This window comes from Myotis brandtii, unplaced genomic scaffold (genome assembly GCF_000412655.1).
Source record: "Myotis brandtii unplaced genomic scaffold, ASM41265v1 scaffold68, whole genome shotgun sequence".
In the NCBI taxonomy this organism is placed as follows: Eukaryota; Metazoa; Chordata; class Mammalia; order Chiroptera; family Vespertilionidae; genus Myotis; species Myotis brandtii.
In genome coordinates, this window is record NW_005370657.1 from 1,734,363 (window position 1) to 1,752,783 (window position 18,421).

The 18,421-nt window shown below is 45.4% G+C and overlaps 2 protein-coding genes and 1 long non-coding RNA gene across 7 annotated transcripts in view; 2 read left to right on the forward strand and 1 right to left on the reverse strand.

Annotated features, from left to right (window-relative positions):
- RPL12 (ribosomal protein L12) overlaps positions 1-3,516 on the forward strand; it is a 4,194-nt gene extending 678 nt beyond the window's left edge. The window contains exons 2-7 of the mRNA XM_005881461.2: positions 158-231; positions 1,574-1,672; positions 2,014-2,095; positions 2,759-2,845; positions 3,219-3,331; positions 3,461-3,516. Coding sequence (XP_005881523.1) covers positions 158-231; positions 1,574-1,672; positions 2,014-2,095; positions 2,759-2,845; positions 3,219-3,331; positions 3,461-3,466 — 461 coding nt within the window. The 3' untranslated portion in view covers positions 3,467-3,516. The remainder of the gene's footprint in view (positions 1-157; positions 232-1,573; positions 1,673-2,013; positions 2,096-2,758; positions 2,846-3,218; positions 3,332-3,460) is intronic.
- Positions 2,103-2,683, forward strand: LOC106723926. Its single transcript, XR_001359676.1, has 2 exons — positions 2,103-2,219; positions 2,358-2,683. It is a non-coding gene; the product is annotated as an uncharacterized LOC106723926 (long non-coding RNA).
- Positions 3,517-5,466: 1,950 nt separating the features above from the next.
- Positions 5,467-18,367, reverse strand: ZNF79 (zinc finger protein 79). 5 transcript variants are annotated; one of them, XM_014529348.1, is made up of 6 exons: positions 18,286-18,367; positions 13,223-13,317; positions 12,244-12,367; positions 11,602-11,697; positions 6,186-6,355; positions 5,467-6,050 (listed from the first exon to the last, which is right to left on the reverse strand). In XM_014529348.1, the coding sequence occupies exons 2-6, from the start codon at positions 13,259-13,261 to the stop codon at positions 5,844-5,846; spliced, it is 636 nt and encodes a 211-aa protein (XP_014384834.1). In that variant the 5' UTR covers positions 13,262-13,317; positions 18,286-18,367; the 3' UTR covers positions 5,467-5,843. The 5 variants fall into 5 exon arrangements, 1 of the variants encoding a protein (XP_014384834.1); XR_001359673.1 differs by lacking the exon at positions 5,467-6,050 and adding an exon at positions 10,825-11,180 and having other exon boundaries at positions 6,271-6,355; positions 11,602-12,367; XR_001359672.1 differs by lacking the exon at positions 5,467-6,050 and adding an exon at positions 10,628-11,180 and having other exon boundaries at positions 6,271-6,355; positions 11,602-12,367.
- Positions 18,368-18,421: the final 54 nt, after the last annotated feature.

The window sequence follows — 18,421 nt, forward strand, 5'->3', positions numbered from 1 at the left end:
CCGTCCACGCCCGAGGAGGGGGTGGCCCGCCTCGCTCCTCCCCGAGGTTCTCGGTGCTGTTTGGAGACGAGGCAGAGTGGCGAGGTCAGCCCGGAGCGACGCGGAGAGGGCTGTGGCCGGGGCTCTGCAGAAGCACTTACGGTTTTTTCCCTCCCAGTCTACCTGCGGTGCACTGGCGGGGAAGTGGGCGCCACGTCTGCCCTGGCCCCCAAGATCGGCCCCCTGGGCCTGGTAAGTCACTCTCACGGGGGGAGGGGGCGTTTCTCGGGAACCGTTGGGCTCCGCCTTGTCAGACACAGCTGTGCCCGAGGGGCCGATCTCCATCCCGCGTAGACCTCGGACTCGCTGAATTGCCACTAGGTGCGTTAGAAAGGTTATGTCTGTGCGCTTAGAGCCCAGTGCCTCTTACCCGCTGTTTGAGTACCCGAGGGAGAGGCCGGGAGGGTTTTGAAGTTCAGTGGCTTAGTGACTTTTAGCCTATGTTTTCTTTATTTTTATTGATTTCAGAGAGGAAGGTAGAGGGAGAGAGAAACATCAATGATGAGAGAATCATTGATCGGCTGCCTCCTGCACGCCCCATACTGGGGATCGAAACCACAACCCAGGCACGTGCCCTTGACCTGAATGGAACCCGGGACCCTTTAGACCACAGGCTGACGCTCTGTCTACTGAGCCAAACCAGCGAGGGCTTAGCCTATGTTTTCTAGTGAGGGAAATGGGCATTTCACTGTGTGGAGGCTTAAATGGGATGTTGGGTGAAGATTCTGGTGAACATTATAATAACTGTTTCCTATTCTGCTCCAAACCGACTGGTTAATGTGACCAGCTTTCCTTGACGATCAGTCTTATTTTCCTACTTATCCATTTTACTGAAGTTGGATTTCCCAAAATATGAGACCTTTGTTCCTTGCACAGTGGTCTCTTGTCTCAAGTGTTGTCCCACCTTGGTCTTGCTTTAATTCTTTATTGTTGAAAGTATTACATATGTCCCTTTCCCCCCATTGTCCTCTTCCAGCCTGTCCCGCCCCCCAGCCCTGGCTTTCATCCCCCCACCCCCCCATCGTCCGTGTCCATTGGTTATGCTTAAATGCACACATTAACCAATGTGTTCTTGGCCCTTAGCTCTGCTGGCACTAGGGACATGATTTCTAGTGGTCACTAGGAAATTCTAAAGTAGCAGATGCCAGACCTCCATCCCCATAGATTGACTTGGGTTGGCCTGACCCAGGAACCTGATAACTTGAAAGGTCTCCAGATGATTTGAATGTAACTAGTGTGGAAATTTTCTCCCTAAGTTATCATGTAGGTCCTTATGAGAGGTTAGGTAGGTAATTTTGCCCCATTATGGCCCTTGGCCTGCAGTTTACAACCCTGAACAAACCACCCCTAGCTTAACTTTTCCAGTTTATACTATGCTGAGAGCCTTGCCTTGATTGGGTAGGCGCAGTTGTTTGCTCAGTTTCCTGTGCTCTATAAGGAAGATGTGGGGTATTGGCAAGTGAGGAAGACTGGATAGGTTTTCAGGACACTTAAACTTAAGGCACAATATGATTTCATACCTTTATTTCTACAGTCTCCAAAAAAGGTTGGTGATGACATCGCCAAAGCAACCGGTGATTGGAAGGGTCTGAGGATTACAGTGAAACTGACCATTCAGAACAGACAGGCCCAGGTACTTGGTCTGAGGGTGGGCAGGGGTAGCCACCCTCTGGGAGTCCTGGGTGGAAGGTTTTGCTGACATGGCCACCTACCATTAGTGGTGAGAGCAATTTTATGTGTGGGGAAAGCTTTCCTGAGAGCAAGGTCAAAGACATGCTCAAATAGTAACTCACTGTGTGACATTGGGCAAATCACTTACTTCTTGGCTAGGACGTGTTTTGGATTTTGAAAATTACTTGAGATAGTACAAGTCCAGTGTCTGCCCCATGGTCTCCAAGAAACCAAGTTTCGTGGCAATATTGTCTTCATTGGAGGTTGGGGTAGGGCTTAATCATAATGACAATCTCTTCTTAGATCGAAGTAGTGCCTTCTGCCTCTGCCCTGATCATCAAAGCCCTCAAAGAACCGCCAAGAGACAGAAAGAAGCAAAAAAACAGTGAGTGGCCTTTCTCTGACTAGTTTGTGAGCGGTGGTGTCTGCATAATGCTTGATACTTAGCTGCATGCTTTCTTTTTAACGTGACCTAGGGATGGCATGGGGATTTGATGGCGGGCTGTTAGGTAGCCAGGCGGTATCAAGAATGATGAATGAAGAGAGCACTTCTCAGTTGGGTGACACTGAATAGATTAACTAACACCAGTAACTTAAGCTTGCCTTTTCTCATCTCTAAAACAGTCACGTACATGTTAGGCTGTTAGGTAGCCAGGCGGTATCAAGAAGTGCCATTCAAGGCGAAACAACAGAATGATGAATTAAGAGAGCACTTCTCACTTGGGTGACACTGAATAGATTAACTAACACCAGTAACTTAAGCTTGCCTTTTCTCATCTCTAAAACAGTCACGTACATGTTAAGATTGGTAAAGGTTTGATTTTGCCATTAGCCACCCGCCACTGCACCTGACCACTTCTCTGTTGGCTGGTGCATTCCAGTGGTGAGCTGAAAGCAAACCCCAGCTTAGGAAACAGGGTCATTCTTCATGTGGGTGACTCTGTGCCGAAAGTATGGGAACAACCAGGAAGTGGCTGGGGGAGGACATTATGTGGTCTGCTCTGGCTTTGGCTTGTGATAAAGCTTTTGCTGTTTTCTTTTTCTGCAGTTAAGCACAGTGGAAATATCACTTTTGATGAGATTGTCAGCATTGCCCGACAGATGCGTCACCGATCTTTAGCTAGAGAACTCTCTGGTAAGAGCAGGACAACATGGAACCACCTAGTGATATGGGGCATATTCACCGAGTGGTACCTTTTTCCCACTTAAAGGAGACTTAATTCTGTAAGACCCAAAATTTGGGGTATAGTCTTTTCTGGGTTTGAAAAGTGGCTTGATCATGGTGATTTTGGGCCAGATGGATTTAATCTGGGTATCAAGGGTCCCATGGAGACTTGGCATTCAGGCCTTGCATAACTAAATGGGAGCTCTCAAGTAGGGGAGTCGGGGTGTTTATTTCTGGTATTTTATGACTGTCTGCTGTGGAACTCAAATGGATTTTCCCAGTGGTGTCTGAGGATTGTGAGGGGCTGGCGTTCCCATCTAATGCCACCTTTTCTTAATTATAGGAACCATTAAAGAGATCCTGGGGACTGCCCAGTCTGTGGGGTGCAATGTTGATGGTCGCCACCCTCATGACATCATAGACGATATCAACAGTGGTGCAGTGGAGTGTCCGGCTGTAAGTGACTTCTGTATTTTGTTTGCTTAAAATCAGGGTGAAAGCTGGAGAGTTCTAGAATTGGTCAGTAGTGGGGTTGAGAAGACTTTTTTCCGATCACTGATAGGATTTCTTTTTTCTTTCCTACAGAGTTAAGAACTACAAAGGAAAATGTTTCAATTAAAGATCATTTGACAAGCAGTGGACTTTTTGATGTGGCCTTTTCCCTGGGGGAGCTAGGTTCTTTGTGGTCAGGTGGTTAGTGGGACCAAGTGGGGGACCTGTGGAAGCACCATTCTGGGCATCTGTTATCTTACCAGTAACAGATTTCTACTCTCGATGGCACCAGCTCTCATGAAAGACACCTAGAAAAGAAGTCTCAGCGGTTTTTATAGACATTCCTAGAACTCTTCATAAGAAATAGTTCTTGGCCAGAAGGAAAACTTGTGCAGCGTAACTACGTGGGTGATGTTCTTCATCTTAGACCAAATCATTTGGGGGGTTGGGGCCCAGGGCCTGTAATTCAGGACTTTGATATCCATTCCAGTACACAGCTGGGGTTAAATGATTGGATAACAAAGAAACCTGACCTATGTCCTTGATTAATTCTGTGAAAGTGAGGGTCAAGTATACTTCTAAAGTTTAGCTTCAGCCTAGTCCTAACATTCTCTAGGCTTTAAACCAGTAACAGATTATAATCTATGTTTTCACCTTTTTCTTCATCATCCCTCTGTTTCTTCTAAATCATCCTTAGAGCTTATCACTCGCTTTTCCTTTATTAGACATGCAATGGATGGGCACCTGGGCACTGGGATAAGCCACAGTTGAGTAGCTTGAAACTCCACTTGGGAATGATTAACCCAAGAACTTCATTTTTTTGCCATTAGTTGTTTCTTTGCTCTCCCATTAATTTTGTCAACAGGCCCTTTAGTAGGTGGTTTTTAGTCACCCCAGGTGCAATCAGGGTTGGAGAACACACTATCTTTAGTGGAAAGGTGAGGGAAAAATAAGTATTCTAGGACATGTGCCAAGTCATCCAAAGAATCAAAGCTAGAGGCTTGGGGTGAGAATAGTTGACACAAGCTTCCCTTGCAGCAGGTGGCCAGTACTGGGAAATCTGTCCCTGAAGTCAAGCGCATTCCTAACCAAAAACCAGGGAAAGCACACAGTGGTTTGTAACTGCTGAGATGAGATCACATCTGCTGGTGTAAATGTCAACAGCAGGACCCAGGTCAGTGCAAAGTGGAAAAGCAAAGGGAACTGCCTTCTAGTGGGAAAAGCAGGGATAGCCCCCCTGCCTCTGACCCAGGGAGAGCACGGCTTCATCAGGTCGTCCCTCCCTGTTAGGGTGTGCCTTATGGGGAGATTTTGGTAACTTAGCCTCCTGACATCCTCAGCTTCTATTCTTCCAAGACTTAACAGCTCAAACAGCACTAGGTCAGTTCATAAAGTGGACATAGGGTATAGCAGTGTTGTGGTGCATCTGTGTGTGTAGATTTTCATATATTTAGCATTAAGGCATGAATCCTTCATCACCTACCCTCAGTGAAATTGTAGCATTAAATGGTTGGCCCCAGAATCTTTCCTACTTGAATTTACTTCCCCAAATCAGATACTTTATTGACCCCATTATAGAGAAATGCTCTTTCCTGGCCAGAATTTGTGGTTCTTTTGGTTTTTACAAGTCATTCAAGGAGGGATAACCATTGCTGAAATACCTAGTGTTTAAGTAGGAACCAGGTCTTCCACTGATTTGATCATACCTTTATAAACCAGGGTTTCTTGGAGTGCTTGGTACACAAAAAAGCACTTAGGCTCACTGAATATAGGTGACTAGTAATTTGAGTTGGGTTATATAGTTAAAGAAAAAAAGCTCCTGAGACCTTCCACATGAAATAGTCACTTTATTAAAGGTGCAAAAGTGTGTTTCCAGAGGCTTTCAAACCATCAGGTCCCCATTCACGTTGGTCATGTTCCCAGTTACTCTCTAGCATGGAGCCTCTGGTGTCTAATGAAAGCTGAACTACACCTGAAGGCCTTCCCACACTCCCTACATTGGTAGGGTTTCACACCCGTGTGAATTCTCTGATGCTGACTAGGGGATGAACTCTAGTTAAATGCTTTATGGCTTCTCCCCAGTGTGAGTCTTTTGGTGGATTATAAGATTTGTACTTTGGCTGAAGGCCTTCCCACACTCGCACTTGTAGGGTTTCTCTCCAGTGTGAGTCCTCTGGTGGTTTGTGAGGTTTGCTCTGGCTAAAGGCCTTCCCACATGCGTTGCATTTGTAAGGTTTCTCTCCTGTATGGATCCTCTGATGCTGTATAAACGCTGCACAGTAACTGAAGGCCTTCCTACACTCACTGCACTTGTAGGGCTTCTCCCCTGTGAGTCCTCTGGTGGTTTGTGAGGTTGGCACTGTGACGGAAGGCCTTCCCACAGTTGCTGCATTCGTAGGGTTTCTCTCCAGTGTGAACTCTCTGATGCTGAACAAGGGCTGAACAGTCACTGAAGGCTTTCTCACACTCGGTGCATTTATTTGTAGGGCTTTTCTCCAGTGTGAGTGCGTTGGTGTTTTGTGAGGTTTGCATTCTGGCTGAAGGCTCTTCCACACTCACTGCATTTATAAGGTTTCTCTCCAGTGTGAATCCTTTGGTGCTGAGTAAGAGATGAGCTCTGGCTGAAGGCCTTCCCACATGCATTGCACTCATAAGGCTTCTCCCCAGTGTGGCTCTTCTGATGCTGTGAAAGGGAAGAACAGTAACTGAAGGCTTTGCCACATTCGTTACATGTGTATGGTTTTGCTCTGTGAGATTTAATTATGTCTGAATTCCTCCTGAGGCTCTTTGTTTGTATTTCACATTTATGGGGTCTCACTTCTTTAGGAGCTCTCTGTTGTGGAGAAAGGACTGGTCGCAGATTAAAGCTCTTCCCCTGTCCACAGCTCCTATGATCTGATTCCCCAGGAGGTATCTCTACCCTTGTGTTCTGGAATGATTCTTCAGAAAAGTCTTGCTCTGGAGGTGATTCAGATACAGTCTTCCAGTCTGAAAAAGATTTAGAAAAGCAATTTAAAAAATTCCTTTGGTAGAAGAAAAGAGAATACTGAAATACAGAGGCTGGAGGAGTTTGGCTGAACTCGAACGCAGACAGGTTTGATGCTTCACTTTCACCCAGAACATTAGTGGTTTATGTTTCTGTTCTAAACCATCAATAACGACCAATGGCTTCTCAGGGACATTCGCTCACATTAGCCTCCCCTTTCTTTAACCTCTACCACAGATGTGATATTCCTTTTCCTTCTGCTACTGATCTGTTTTTGCCTAATACTAACTACTAGGTAGTTGTCTCAAGCTGTCCTAGTCTCAATTCTGTGTGGTTTTGGGCATTCTGCTTACCTGGTTTAAAAAGCTGATAACAGCCCTAGCCAGTTTGGTTCACTGGATAGTGTTGACCTGAGGACCAAAGGGTCCTGGGTTTGCTTCCCGTCAAGGGCACATATCTTGGTTGCAGGCTCCTCCCCAGCCCAGGCCCTGGTCAGGGCTTGTGCAGGAGGCAACCAATCGATGTGCTTCTCTCACATTGATGTTTCTCTCTCCCTCTCTCTTCCACTCTCCCTAAAATCAATGGAAAGGTATCCTTGGGTGAGGATAAAAAAAATAGTGCCCCCTTGACAAAGCTGGCAATTGTGAAGAAAGTTCCAGGTGTCCTTTCTAAAGAACCGATCGGCTCATTAGGGACTCAGGGTCATTTTTCAAGGTGACCCCTGAGGTTGGGGCAGGGCCTCATGGCAGTAGAGAGCTGGTGACCTCAGTGAAGCCTGCCTGCGCGCCTGTGGCCCTGGGAGGCAGCGAAGGCGATGCCTGGGGACCCACTGACCTCCAGCTGCGGCCACTTGGAGGGAGGGCGGTGGGGGCGGGGCGATGATACTGCACAGGGAGCCAGTTTCCCCAATGGAGAGTGAGAAACACCCATGGGTGGTTCACTGTGCGGTTGGGCCCGCCACAGCGAGACAGTGGAAAGTCAGAGAAGCATGGGTGACCCAGACAGGAGATTGATGGGGGACAGCATCAAGGGCTGCCCCAGAGATAAAGGCAGAGGGGCCCCTTCTGGAGGCCTTGGCTGGACAGAAAGGGTCCCCTGCTACTGACTTTATTCTGCTCTGCACCCCCAACCTCACTTCTCCAGTTTTCATATATATATTAGTGGCCCAGTGCACGGATTCGTGCACATTGAAAGTTAAATAATTAGAAGAAATATTTTAATATTGCTATTTGCCCTTTCTCTGTAATGGACACTGGTTGCCTTCTGCGGGGCAATCGGTGGGGTGATTGGGCCCCCTCACATCTGCCTTGGCCTGGTGCCGCCTGCTCACCTGCTCCACCATCCCGCCGCGATCCCGCTTTCAAAGGGCCCATCAGGGCCGGCAGTGCCTCCACTGCCGCCTGCTGCCAGCACCATGTGGCGGACACCCGCCATGGTCCATGCCGCCCTCTGGTGGTCAGTGCACATCATAGTGAGCGGTCGAACTCCTGGTCAAGGGTACAATTTGCATATTAGGCTTTTATTATATAGGATTTTTATGCCTTATGAAATGACCACAGTAAGTCTAGTAACCATCTGTCACAATAGTTGTTACATTGATTCTGTTCTCTGTTCTGTAACTTAAATCACTGTGACTTACTTTATTAGCTGGAAGTTTGTACTCCTTAATTCCCTGTCCTTTTTCTGCCCATCACTGACCTCCCTCCCCTCTGACTATGAGCTTGTGTTGTATTAGCTGGAAGTTTGTACTCAATTCCCTTTCCTTTTTCTGCCCAACACTGACCTCCCTCCCCTCTGACTATGAGCTTGTGTTGTTTGTTTCGTTGGTTCATTTTTGTGTTTTTTAGATTCCACATATAGGTGAAATCAAATGGTATTTGTCTTCCTTTGTCTGACTTTTCATTTAACATAATACTTTTTAGAAAAGGTCCATTTATATTGTTGCAAATAGCTAAGTTTCATTTTTCAGGGCTGAGTAAGATTCCATTGTATGTATGTATTATATCTCTACGCATCTATCATGGATAGTTTTGTTGGATTAGTCTTGGCTGGTAGTTTCAGTGTTTTGGAAGGCAGCTATGCTCACGACTGTACCACCAATGCAACCTCGTTTCAGTGTTTTGAATATATCATTCCACTCACCTGGCCTGTAGGGTTACTGAGAAATAGGATAATCTGGTAAGTTTGCCTTTGGCGGTTGCTGTCTGTTCCCCTGCCCCTTCTCCTCCTTGAGAATTCTTTATCATTAACTTTTTTTAAAGTGTTTTTAAAATATATATATATTTTATTGATTTTTTTTTTTACAGAGAGGAAGAGAGGGATAGAGAGTTAGAAACATGATGATTTTCTAAATTAGAGCAAATGTAATCAATGCCTAATGGTAATTTTTATTGCTGGTATTAATAAATGATCTAAGTCGTGTGTTGTTGTTTTTTTTCTTTGAAAACCCTTTTCTGTTTGACTTGGAATGAATCATATATCTTTTTTTTAAAAAAAGGTTTTATTGATTTCAGAGAAAGAGAGGGAGAGAGAGAGAAACATCCATCGCTGCCTCCTGCACATCCCCTCACCCGGAATTGAACCGTGACCTGGTTCATGGGATGACACTCAACCAACCGAGCCCCAGTGGCCCGGCTATTATTAACTTTTGACAGTTTTAATGCGTCTTATGGGTCTTTTTGCAGAGATAATTTCATGTCCTGTTAGCTTCTTGTACTGGATTGTCTAGTTCTCTCCCTAGTTTTGTGAAGATCTTGTCAATTCTAGATTTTTTGTTATTTTTTTCAGTTTCACAAATTCTGTCTTCCATCTGGTTTATTGTATTTCCAATGCTTTTTAATTTATTTTATTGATAATCCTCACCTGAGGATATGTACATTGATTTTTAGAGAGGAAAGGGGAAACACTCAGCTGCCTCCTGTATGTGCCCCAAGGGATCCAGTCCGCAACCTGTTTGGTGTATGGCAGTGGTTCTCAACCTTGGCTGCACATTATGAGACTGACAAGCTGCCTGCTGCGCTAAGAGGACGCCTTGGCTGCACATTAGAATCACCTGGGAATCTTTTTAAAATCCTGATTTCTGGGCCTCATCCTCTGGAAATTCTGTTTCCTTGTTATGTGTATGGGAAGAAGCTCCACCTAACCAACTGAGCCATCAGCTGGAGCTTAATGTGCTCTTCATCTCATTTAGTGATAGTTCTTCAGCTGCAGAATTTGTTTGGTTCTTTTTGGTAAAGTACTCCTTTTGTTCACTAATTTTATTCCTGACCTCACCTGAACTGCCGCTCAGTTTTCTTGTATGTTGAGTTTCTTCATGGCAGGAATCTTGAATATCAGTCTTCCATGTCTTTCAGATTGGTTTCTGGACACTTGGAAGTTACATGCTACCCTGGTTGTTCATGGTACTTAAGGGATCATTCCTCTGCCTGTGCATTTGAGGTAGTGGATTCTTTCCTTGTTTAGATACTGTTTTGATCTTAAAGATTCAATAGGTTGATAATTAGAGGCTCTGTTTTGTTTATCAGTAGAAGGTGACATAGTGCTATTTTCAGGGTTTTTTTTCTTGTGCTGTGTGTGCTTCAGGGGTTGTTATAGGTGTCCCCACTGTATGTCTGGGTCCCCTCAGTCTTGGGCGTAACCACCATGGAGTGGGTGGGCAGGAGCTGGGTTCACACACCCACAGGGCTGCCTCCTGTTCCTAATGGGCACCATCACTGCTGCTGCCTGGCTCTGCTGCAAGTGGGGGGAGAGGAAGGGAGCCAGATTCTTGGCCACCAATATTGTTTTTGCAGGGCCATAGTGTGGGGGCACACCCCAACACCTCCCTTGCTACTGTACTGTGTTATGTGGGGCCACCGAACTGCATCTAAAGCACTGTCCCTTGTTCTTGCTCCAATCCTGCCTCCCCTATGCATTCCAATACCTCTGCCTTCAGATGCATGGACATCTCAGGCTTCATTGGATTGCCGATGTAAGGGGAGATACAAAGGAGTTTCCACACACTGCCATAATGCTGAGGTCACCCTTACATTTTCTTACTTTTAGTTTAAGGAATTTTCTTTTCCACCTAATTTTCTTTTTCTCCGGTGCTGGTTTAGCTTTTGCTTGTCTAGGAAACTAGCCTTCAATAGAGTATTGTTGGTTACAGGTTCCCTCCCCTTTCATTATTTTGAATATATTGTACCATTCCTTTTTGGCCTGCAAAATTTCTGAAAAGTAGCTGATAGTTTTATGGGGGCTCCTTTGTACGTAACTAGTTGCTTTATATGTCTTACCTCTTTGTGATTCTCTGAGTTAATCTATTCTCCTGGGTTCACTAAACACCCTTATAACCAGTGTTTTGAACTCTATTTGGTAGATTACTTGTCTCCATCTCATTTAATTCTTTTCCTGGGATTTTGTCCTGTTCTTTCATTTGGGACATATTTCTCTGTCTCGTTTGACTGTTTCTATGAATTAGGCAAAACAGCACCTTCTGGAGTGGCCTGTGTAGGAGCTGCAGGCGTCCTGAGGACAGGTGCTCTGACGTGCCTTGGCAGGCCAGTTGGAGGGGCTCAGGCTGCGGAGTCCAGGGGAAGTCACAATGGGGCCTGGAGCTTTAGTTGTGGTGGGTGTGAGCCACAGCTCCCAGGGGCAAGCTGTGCTGGGACCATCTTGGCAGACGTGTGAGTGGAATCAGGCTGTGAGGAGTCCAGAGGTGAAGCCACTTCAGAGCCCAGAGCTGCTGTTGGAGCAGGTGTGAGCCACGCCAGGACCACCTTGGAAGGGAAGCTGGAAGCTGGAGCAGGCTGCAGGGAACCTCATGGGTAAGCTGTGTTGCGCCTGGAGCTGTAATTGGAGCAATTACAGGCTGTGGGAAATTTTGGGGACAAGCCATGGAGCTAGTTTGGGCCTAGGTCCTGGTGTGCACTCTGGCTAGAGGGCCTGAATTGCACTTCCTGCCAGAGTTATCAAGGGGGTGGGAGGGCAACATGCAGTGCCCCTCCCAATTGGCACATGCTCTGGGGTCAATAAATGGATTTCCTTCCTGTATAGTCTAGGTGTCCTTAGAACCTGTTTTTTTCCCCCCACTGTTCCATGGACTTTTCCCTTGTTCTAACTGGGAGTTCATGCCTATTCATCTGATCTAAGATAGCCCCCGCCCTCACCTTTGTACCCCCAGTTACTATTCCCTTATCAAATGCATTAATGTGGATTGCAAGGGGGCTTTTGCTCCCAAGACTCCCTGGCTTAGTGCTTGTTCCCTTACCTGGACAGGTACTCCTTAGGCCTTCTCCCTCCAGCATCCATGGACTTTTCCCTTGTTCTAACTGGGAGTTCATACCAGGCTGGGAAACTGGAAGTCCTATTCAAGGGGGGGAAATAAGCTTTAGAGACCTGTCCTAATAGCCACCTAGCATTCAGGGGAATGGAAAAGGCCAGTTAGGCCATTAATTCCATTCATTCAACAAATACATATTGAGCACGCACTTTGTGCTGTGCACTACGGGATACAGCAGTAAGACAGACAGACATGGTGTGGTGCCAATGTCTTGGTAAAAGCATTTCTGGAAGGAACTACATGAGCAGCCTCAAGAAGGGGGTCAAGCTAAGGATTTAAGCTAAATTCATAAAGCAAGCTACATAGGAAGATGTGAAACTACTGACTAGGGAAAACTAACCTGAGGGTTACCCTGACCCTAGTCCTAGGGGGGGAAATGGTGAGATGTAACCTCAGGGAGCAAAATGAAAACGCTCATTCCCCAACCAAGAATGCAGAGACTTCCTAGGGAACGAGAAAGACTAAACACTGTCCCTCCAGGGTGTCAGAGCAATTCGGGATCACTCAACACTGGAAAGGGCCACAGGTTTTCAGACTGAGCAGAGTATGTATGCTCAATGGTTTCCTTACCCAGTAGGACCAGGTTCCTGGACTTTTCTGGTATCTCCTCAAACCCTTCCCTTGGAGCTCGGACCAAGTGCCTCCACTCTTTGTGAGTAAAAGCTGCAGTCACATTGCTGAAGGGCGTGGATCCCTGAAACAACAAGCACATTTCTTGCCCAGTAACCTTTGGATATGTGGTGAGGGGGTGGGCAGCTATGGGTGAGGTGGCTAGCAGGCCTAGAGAGGGTCTTGGAAAGGATTCAGGGCTTTGAGTTCCAGAAAAGCACTTACTGTGTGCTTAACAGTATTGGATATTGACACAAAAATAAATAAAAGCCTCTTGCTTATACATTTACCATTCTGGTAGCTTTTCCTTTTGAAGAAGACAACGTGTGTATATGCATGAACAGTAATTGGACAGAAAGTAACAGCTGCTTGGGATTTAACAGCAATATAGGAAAACCAAAATTAGAATCAGTTTACCCAATGAGCCACCAGATGGAAATTGGCAAACAAATGTGAAAGCTGAATGTTTTAAGAACATTTAATAGGTATTTCTGTGAACTCAGACATGACACGATACAGGAGGGCCAAGCACATGCAATGACCTGTAATGTGTCAGAGATGGACAGAGCAGCATGTAAGATGATCGAAGAGGAATCCTGGGTGGAGGTGGGAGGAGGCAATCAACATGCTGTCCTTATAGAAATTACTCAGAAGGAGCAAGAGAAGGATATTATCTAAGGCAGGGGAAGCACCATGAGCAAAGCCATAGAGGCAAGAAGGTCTATTTTCAGCTCTGGGAACGGTGCCTCCATTCACCTAGTTGGCCACCCAGAAACCTGGGTGTTCTCCTTCCCCACAAATCCAAGTGCCTATTCATTCTTCCTCCGTAGTATCACCCATTGTGTGTCCCAGGTTTTCTACAATGAATATGTATTCCTTTTGTAATTAACAACAAAACCCCTTAATATAAAAGCTGTTTTTGAGTAAATTTCCAACTTACATGTGGCCCTGCTGTGAGGAGACTAGTCACCATTCCCATTCCTTCCTATCCTGTGCTTTCCTCTTGGGAAAGGCTAGGGTCTGGAGATCATGATTCTGGAAGAAAAGAAACAAATGAGGCAAAAGTTTAGCTCACTAAGCTAGGTAGGAAGTCACATTCTCACTCTGAAGAGGGGGTTCAAAAGTGTCAGGTCACGGGCTGAGTTCACAGACCCGCAGTGGGATATAAATTTCCCTTTTTTAAACTGATAATTTTGTATGGCCTGGGGATGTCATAAATTACAAATGACCCTTGGCAGAAAAAAGGTTCCCCACCCCTACATTAGAGTGTAGCAGAGTCTAGTACCCCTATTCACCACTTACCGGCAGTGTGAAAATCACAGAACCTCTTTTTTTTTTTTAATATATTTTATTGATTTTTACAGAGAGGAAGGGAGAGAGAGAGAGAGAGTTAGAAACATCGATGAGAGAGAAACATCGATCAGCTGCCTCCTGCACATCTCCCACTGGGGATGTGCCCGCAACCCAGGTACATGCCCTTGACTGGAATCGAACCTGGGACCCTTCAGTCCGCAGGCCGACGCTCTATCCACTGAGCCAAACCGGTTTCGGCCACAGAACCTCTTAAATGGTGCTGGGGCAACCTGTAAAGTGGGGATAAATCCCTTGTAAAGTTGTTGCTTTGAAAATTTAAAGGAAAATGCAGATAAAGCAGTTGGTACAGTGCCTAGCAGATAAGTATATAGTTTACAAATGTCCTATTCTTTGGAGAAAGTGCCTCTGCAAATTTGCCTAATCAAAGGGAAATGACCAAGTGAGATTCATACTAAGAACACAGGTTGGTTCAGCATACAAAAATCAGTCTACATAATATGCCATATTAATACACCATATTAATATACCAAAGAAAAACTCCCACATGATCCTCTCCAAACCAAAAAGATATTACAAAATATGACACCATTTTATGATAAACTAGGAACAGAAGAGAACTAATTGCATTTGAGATGCTTTAAGATGTCTGCCTTGCCACTTCTATTCAGTATTTTACTGGAAGTTCTAGCCAGGCCACTTAGGCAAGGGAAAAGAAAAAGGTATCCAGATTGGAAAGGGATTAAAACTTCATGATTTTGTATACATAAAATCTTCAGGAATCCACAAGCTATCACAGGTAAGTTCAAGGTTGCAGGATACAAGATGAATATACAGTAAAGGGACAACCTCTTTAAAATGGGCAAAAGATTTGAATAGCTATTTCTCCAGGTGTATTTCTAGGTATTAGCAATGAACAATCAAAAGATGAAATTTAAAGCAATTCGAAGAGTATTAAAAGAATGAAATGCCTAGTAATAAAAACGAAGTGTAGGCATGTACACTAAAAACCATTGTTGAGTTGGTGCAATCCCTGTCAAAATCCTAGCTGGCTCTTTTATAGAAAACTAATCCAAAATTTCATGGAAATGCAAGAGACCCAGAATAGTAAATCTGGAAAATGAACTAAGTTGAAGGACTCGTTTGCAGTATCAAAACTTTATACAAAACAGTAATCAAAATAGTGCTGTACTGGTACAAGGGCAGACATACAGTGTATCAATAGAAAAGAACTGAGTCCAGAAATAAGCACATTGTATAAACAACTGATTTTCAACAAGAGTACTAAGAAATTAAGTGGGGAAAATATTCTCTTCAAAAAAAAAAAATGGTGCTGGGGCAACTGGACATCCACATAAAAATGAAGTTAGAGGCCCTGACTGAGTAGCTCAGTTGGTTAGAGCAGCAGTCACCAACCTTTCGGACTGGTTGGCAACTGCTGGGTTAGAGCATCATCAATATGCCAAGATTGCAAGTTTGATTCCTGGTCAGGGCACATATGAGAATCAACCAATGAATGCATAAATAAGTGGAACAACAAATGGATGTTCCTCCCTCTGAAAATCAATAAAAGAATGAAATTAGACCCCTACCTTGTACTGCTAATGAACTCAAAATGGATCAAAGACCTAATGTGAAAGCTGAAAGTCCTAGAAGAAAATACAGTTTCTTAGATATGGCACCAAAAGCACAAGCAACAAAAGAAAAAAATAAATTGGATTTCATCAAAATTAAAAACTTGGTGCTTCAAAGAACACTATAAAAAATGTCAAAAGAGCCCTAGCTGGTTTGGCTCAGTGGATAGAGCGTCAGCCTGTGGACTGAAGAGTCCCAGGTTCAATTCTGGTCCAAGGGCACATGTCTGGGTTTCGGGCTTGATCCCCAGTGTGGGGCATGCAAGAGGCAGCCAATCGATGATTCTCTCTCATTGATGTTTTTATCTCTCTGAAATCAATAAAAAAATATATATTTTAAAAATGTCAAAAAGATAACCACAGAATGGGGGAAAATATGTGCAAAATCATAAATTTAAGGGTCCAGTATCCAGAATACATAAAGAATATATAAACAGCCCTAACCGGTTTGGCTCAGTGGATAGAGCGTCAGCCTGTGGACTGAATGGTCCTAGGTTAGATTCCGGCCAAGGGCATGTACCTTGGTTGCAAGCACATCCCCGGTAGGGGGTGTGCAGGAGGCAGCTGATCGATGTTTCTATGAGCAGTGGATTTGTATATTTCTCCAAGGGAGATATACTAATAGCCAAAAAGTACATGAAAAGATGTTCAACATAACTAATTGTTGGAGAAATGCATATCAAACCATAATGAGGCACCACTTGGCACACCAGATGGCTAAAATTTACAGGTGGAAAACAAGCGTTGATGTAGGGAGAAACAAACATTCATACATTGCTACTGGGAATGTAAAATGGTGCAGCCACCGTGGAAAACAGTTTGGCAGCTCCTTAGAAAGTTATACCACACAGCAATTCCTTTTCCAGGCATACACCTGAGAGCAATGAAAACGTGTCCACACAAAAACGTTTACACACATGTTCACAGCATTATCTATATACATAAAAGCCTAAGCGACCGTCTGACCAGTAGCTATGACACCCAATGACCACCAGAGGGCAGATGCTCAATGCAGGAGCTGCCACACTGTGGTGACTTGGCATCTGTGGTTCTTGGGTGATGCACCTGGAACCAGAGATGAGGGAGCCCAATTCTAGGGTGCATCACTGGAGAACTGCCCTCTTGCAATCTGGGACCCCTCGGGATGTCGGAGAGCGCCCTCTTGCAATCTGGGACCCCTCAGGATGTCGGAGAGCCTGTTTTGGCCCCATCCCCGCAGGCCAGGCTGAGGGACCCCACCTGCTAGAGGGACCCCAACTCACTCCACAGACGCCCTTTGAGCTGCATGACCACCCCAGGTGTGGCTGGCCAGGGAGGGACCTCGGGAGGTTGGCTCCAAGGCATGTCCGCCGGTCTCACCCAGTCCCGCCCCGCCAGCCACCTTTTAATTAATTTCCTTTCAATGTGCACGAATCCATGTACAGGGCCTCTAGTTATTCATAATAGCCCAAACTGGAAACCACCCAACATCCATCAGCCCAGGGACAGATAAAATTTGGTACATCCATATAATGGAATATTATTCAGCCATAAAAAGGAGTGAGATGCATTCATGTTACAAAATTACCCTAAGTGCCGATACCGGTTTGGCTCAGTGGATAGAGCGTCGGCCTGCGGACTGAAGGGTCCCGGGTTCGATTCCGGTCAAGGGCATGTTACCTGGGTTGTGGGCACATCCCCAGTAGGAGATGTGCAGGAGGCAGCTGATCGATGTTTCTCTCTCATCGATGTTTCTAACTATCTCTCTCTCCCTTCCTCTCTGTAAAAAATCAATAAAATATATTAAAAAAAAACACAAAATTACCCTAAGTGACAGAAATCAGACACATACTGTATGATTCTATTTTTATGAAACGTCCAAAATGGGCAAATTCATACAGACAAAAAATAGATTAGTGGTTGCCAGGGACTAGAGGAGGGGGAAGGAGTGGTTAATGGGTATGGGTTTTTTTTAGGGTGATGAAATGTTTCAGAACTAAGTAGTGGTGGTGATGGTTTCGCAACTTTGCAAATATACTAAAAGCCACTGAACTGTATACTTTAAAAGTGAATATAGTATGTGAATTATATTTCCGTTTAAAAATAGAAGAGGTAGTATAGTCCTCAGAAAAAGAAAGAAAAAGGTCTGGATACAGGTCTTAGTACAGACCTTAAGTTACTGAGTTTCACCTAACCGACTGTATCTTTTTTTTAAAAAAATATATTTTGATTTTTTTACAGAGAGAAAGGGAGAGGGATAGAGTTAGAAACATCGATGAGAGAGAAACATCGATAAGCTGCCTCCTGCACACCCCCCACTGGGGATGTGCCCGCAACCAAGGTACATGCCCTTGACTGGAATGGAACCTGGGACCTTTCAGTCCGCAGGCCGACGCTCTATCCACTGAGCCAAACCGGTTAGGGCTCCACTGTCTTATTTTTCTCTTCAGAGAGGATGATAACCTGCTGCTTGCGTTCTCAGGTCTCTGGGGAAGACAGCACGAAATGCTGGTTGTCAAATTGGACTTGAAGAGTTACTGACCAATACAGGGGCTCCTTGATTTAGGGGAGGATGGCACAAGCCTTGGTGGTTAAGATGAAATTAAATGCACATTTGTTCTGTTCTGCAAGGCGTTAACAGTGATGCTTACAGTTCTTACTGGTAATCGAGGTACTCAATGTTATTTTACCCTTTCCTCCATAAAGAAACACAGGTTAAACAGGACTTCTGATTCCAAATCCCCAGTACCTTCCACAACTTTACGATCAGCTGGGTTCAACCCGCCCTCATCTCAGGTGGAGTCAATAGACTCCTGTTCCGAGGATCCTTGGCTGCTTCAAGAGCTGGGAGATCAGAAGCAATGCAGGAGACCCCGAGTACGTCCCAGGGTGAGGGGTTGGGTACTCAGAGATTATCCGGGACTGAGCTCCTCAAACTTTTTTGACCTCAGAATTCTTTATTAGAAGATCGTCCCTAAGTGGAAAGGACAACCGCGGGGTTCGGGGCCGCGTCGCACAGCAGCAATAGCGGGCAAGCTGGGACAGGCTGGCCTGCAAACCGTTCCCTCAGCCCACTCACCTTCCTCCAGCATTTGGGTATCACCACGCGACACCGCCTCCCAGCAGTTCTCTGGGCGCCAGCCCCGCTCTGCAGGCCTGCTCTGCCCGCGGATTCCTCTCTCCCGCCTTCCCCCGAGGCCGGGTCTGAGCCTGCG

Coding starts and splice junctions, on each gene's coding strand:
- ZNF79 (XM_014529348.1), bottom strand. CDS start 13,261: ATGGGAATGGTGACTAGTCTCCTCACAGCAGGGCCACAT. Junction 12,368..13,222: donor TCCTCACAGCAGGGCCACAT/GTAAGTTGGAAA, acceptor TTGTTGTTTCAG/GGATCCACGCCCTTCAGCAA. Junction 11,698..12,243: donor CAGGAACCTGGTCCTACTGG/GTAAGGAAACCA, acceptor CCCCTTGAATAG/GACTTCCAGTTTCCCAGCCT.